Source organism: Myotis davidii, unplaced genomic scaffold, assembly GCF_000327345.1.
Source record: "Myotis davidii unplaced genomic scaffold, ASM32734v1 scaffold1494, whole genome shotgun sequence".
In the NCBI taxonomy this organism is placed as follows: domain Eukaryota; kingdom Metazoa; phylum Chordata; class Mammalia; order Chiroptera; family Vespertilionidae; genus Myotis; species Myotis davidii.
The window spans coordinates 166,730-169,746 of NW_006286246.1; the positions used below are offsets into that span (position 1 = coordinate 166,730).

Here is a 3,017-nt window from a genome sequence, read left to right on the forward strand (position 1 = left end):
TTCGCAAACAGAGGGTTAATTCATCATGTATGAACATCCAGAACAGGACTGTGTGTTAGCTGGTCAGTGGTTTCTATTTAAAAAATATGGGCATATTCTTTTATTTTCATTTACTAACTTCTTTGCTATTGAGATAATACATTAAAATATAGAGTGATAGAGGTGTCACTTCAAAACACTTAGATCAGCTCCTTCAAGAACCATCTAATTCAATCAAATATGTATGAGCATTTGTTTACATGAAAATAATCCAGTATAAAACTTGTGATAACCCATCAAAAACCTTATCCAGCTACTCTCTAGTACATAAAACATATGAGGTAGACTTAGTTTCAAATAAAAGTATAAAACATTAAAGATAACAAATAATGAAGTGTTTCCCCTTTACCATTTAGACCGGAAGTCCTACAGTACGGGGCAAGGACACTTATACATAGTTTGGTCAAAACTACAAGAATCATCACAAACTTGTGTGTCACTGGATATGTGCAGCTACACCATAGTGGCAAGGGTTTAAAGCTAGCACCAGTTTATTCATTTTCTTAGAAATAAGAGAATCAGTTGCTGATACTAGTAACATAGATCAAAGGAAATGCGCTTTTCTTCTCTTTTTAATATATTTTATTGATTTTTTTACAGAGAGGAAGGGAGAGGGATAGAGAGTTAGAAACATCGATGAGAGAGAAACATCGATCTGCTGCCTCCTGCACACCCCCTACTGGGGATGTGCCCGCAACCAAGGTACATGCCCTTGACCAGAATCAAACCTGGGACCCTTGAGTCTGCAGGCCGACGCTCTATCCATTGAGCCAAACCGGTTAGGGCAGGAAATGCCCTTTTCTAACAAAACAGGAAAAGATGTCAATGTAGAAGAAAGATTAAGAAAAGGGTGAAGAGGACACATATGCAAAATGCAGCTGGATGCTGTCAAGAACACCTGACTGGGAGGCTGGATAGCTGGTCTAGAGCCAGCCCTTCCATGAGTTCTAGACAAGTCCAAACTCTCTGGGCTATTCCCTTCTCAATAAAACTAGGACCATGGCCCTAGCCAGTTTGGCTCGGTGGATAGAGCGTCAGCCTGCAGACTGAAGGGTCCCAGGTTCGATTCTGGTCAAGAGCATGTGCCTTGGTTGCGGGCACATCCCCAGTAGGGGGTGTGCAGGAGGCAGCTGATCGATGTTTCTCTCTCATCGATGTTTCTAACTCTCTATCTCTCTCCCTTCCTCCCTGTAAAAAATCAATAAAATATATTTTTAAAAAAACACACACAAAAACTAGGACCACGGCTGCTGACTCTTTTTCCTGTTTGTTCTCAAATCTTTGGACTTGATTACATCAAGGTGTCATCCCCAAGTCTAAGACATCTCAAGAGAATTTTCAAGATTGCTACTGATAATTCTATTATAAACTAAGGAAAAGTAGTCTTGCTATAATATAGACAGCTCTGGAGAATTCTATTTAACTAGTCATTCTCTTCACAAGGACAAAACTTTGACATCTGACCTCCCTGCCAGTTCTGGAAGGGAGCCTGTTTTTAATTCTGTCACAGACACAGTTGTCAACAACATGCCATGCCGAAGCTCCATGGGGTTTTAAAATCCATCTGCTCCTCAAAATGCAATTCCTGAAAATAAGAGGTTAAAAGCTTCTATTATTGTTGGGGTGCCAACCCATGAAGCTCAAAGTTCTCAGACATTGAGTGTCACTTTCATTAACTTCCATATCACCACATCACCCAAGAAACTTTATGAAGGGATAGTATTATCCTGGCTCCGAGTTTTGTGGGAAATAATAGACAACTTACTGCTTTTTTCTGCATTCAGATGCTTTCTCCACAGTGAAGTCAGGCAGGTTGACAAATCCTTCAGCTTTTTCTGCCTGAAACACATACATACCACATATATGAATCAGTGCCTTAGTCTTGCAGTTAGGTTATTGAGATTACATATAATGAATAAAGAGAGCACCGATGAAATAAAGGAGAATCAAAAGATATCTTCCTGAATCAGCACTGGACTTATCCTAGACACACATTTTACTAGAGAAGTTTGCTAGTCTCCTGTGAAGTCATCTAGAATCTTTCCATCAGTAGTAACATGACACAGCTTAGGGACGGACGGCCGTTGTATGGCGCCCAAAGGACCTGCCCTGCCCCTTCCTCTCTTCCTAAACCATCAGAGCTATGCTTTCTGCTGAGCCTATAGGTATCCTCAGCATCATTCCCATCCTACTCCTCTAGGAAGTCACAGCACATAAGATGGAACCTAATTAGCACTCATATATGGTGGATAGAGGCTTGACTTTGGAGGTAGTAAATTGAGGTTCATATCATAGATTTATCACTTATTGGTTGTTATATGACTTAAATGAGTTCAGGTAAATAAAACACTTAATGGACACCCAACAAACATTATTTCCTCTCCCAAGACTTTGGAAGTTCCTTGGGGAAGAAATCACAGAGTCATATCTGGTAAAATCTCAGTTCCATAACTGATCTCTCAGAGTTCTTTATACACAGGAGAGACTGCAGAAGAAAGACGCACTTTTGAGACATAATATGAATGCCACTTTAAATCATCAATATTTTTATAGGACATGTACCCATTCTTCCACAGTCTCAAAGGTGCTCACCCTTCCCCATTCCCTCAGCCTAGAATAAGTGCCTTCCCTCAGCACCCAGCACCAAGGGTGGGCTTCACTTACATACTTCTTACTATATTTGCTTATCTGGTTATGTGCCTGTTTCCCCAATAGATTGTGTGTACTTTGAAGGAAACACTCCTGTCATTTATATTATACTAGAGGCCCGGTGCACAAAAATTTGTGCACTCAGGGGGCGGTGAGGGGGGTCCCTCAGCCCGGCCTGTGCCCTCTCGCAGTCTGGGACCCCTTGGGAGATGACGACCTGCTGGCTTAGGCCTGCTCCCAAGTGGCAGAGGGCAGGCCCAATCCCTAGGTGCAGCCCCTGGTTGGGCTCAGAGCAGGGCCGAATGGGGAGTTGGGGTGCCGCCCCCTAT

The 3,017-nt window shown here is 42.2% G+C and overlaps 1 protein-coding gene across 1 annotated transcript in view; it reads right to left on the reverse strand.

Annotated features, from left to right (window-relative positions):
- IPCEF1 (interaction protein for cytohesin exchange factors 1) overlaps window positions 1-3,017 on the reverse strand; it is a 128,022-nt gene that overhangs the window by 42,336 nt on the left and 82,669 nt on the right. Inside the window, exon 6 of the mRNA XM_015560017.1 lies at window positions 1,805-1,878. Coding sequence (XP_015415503.1) covers window positions 1,805-1,878 — 74 coding nt within the window. The remainder of the gene's footprint in view (window positions 1-1,804; window positions 1,879-3,017) is intronic.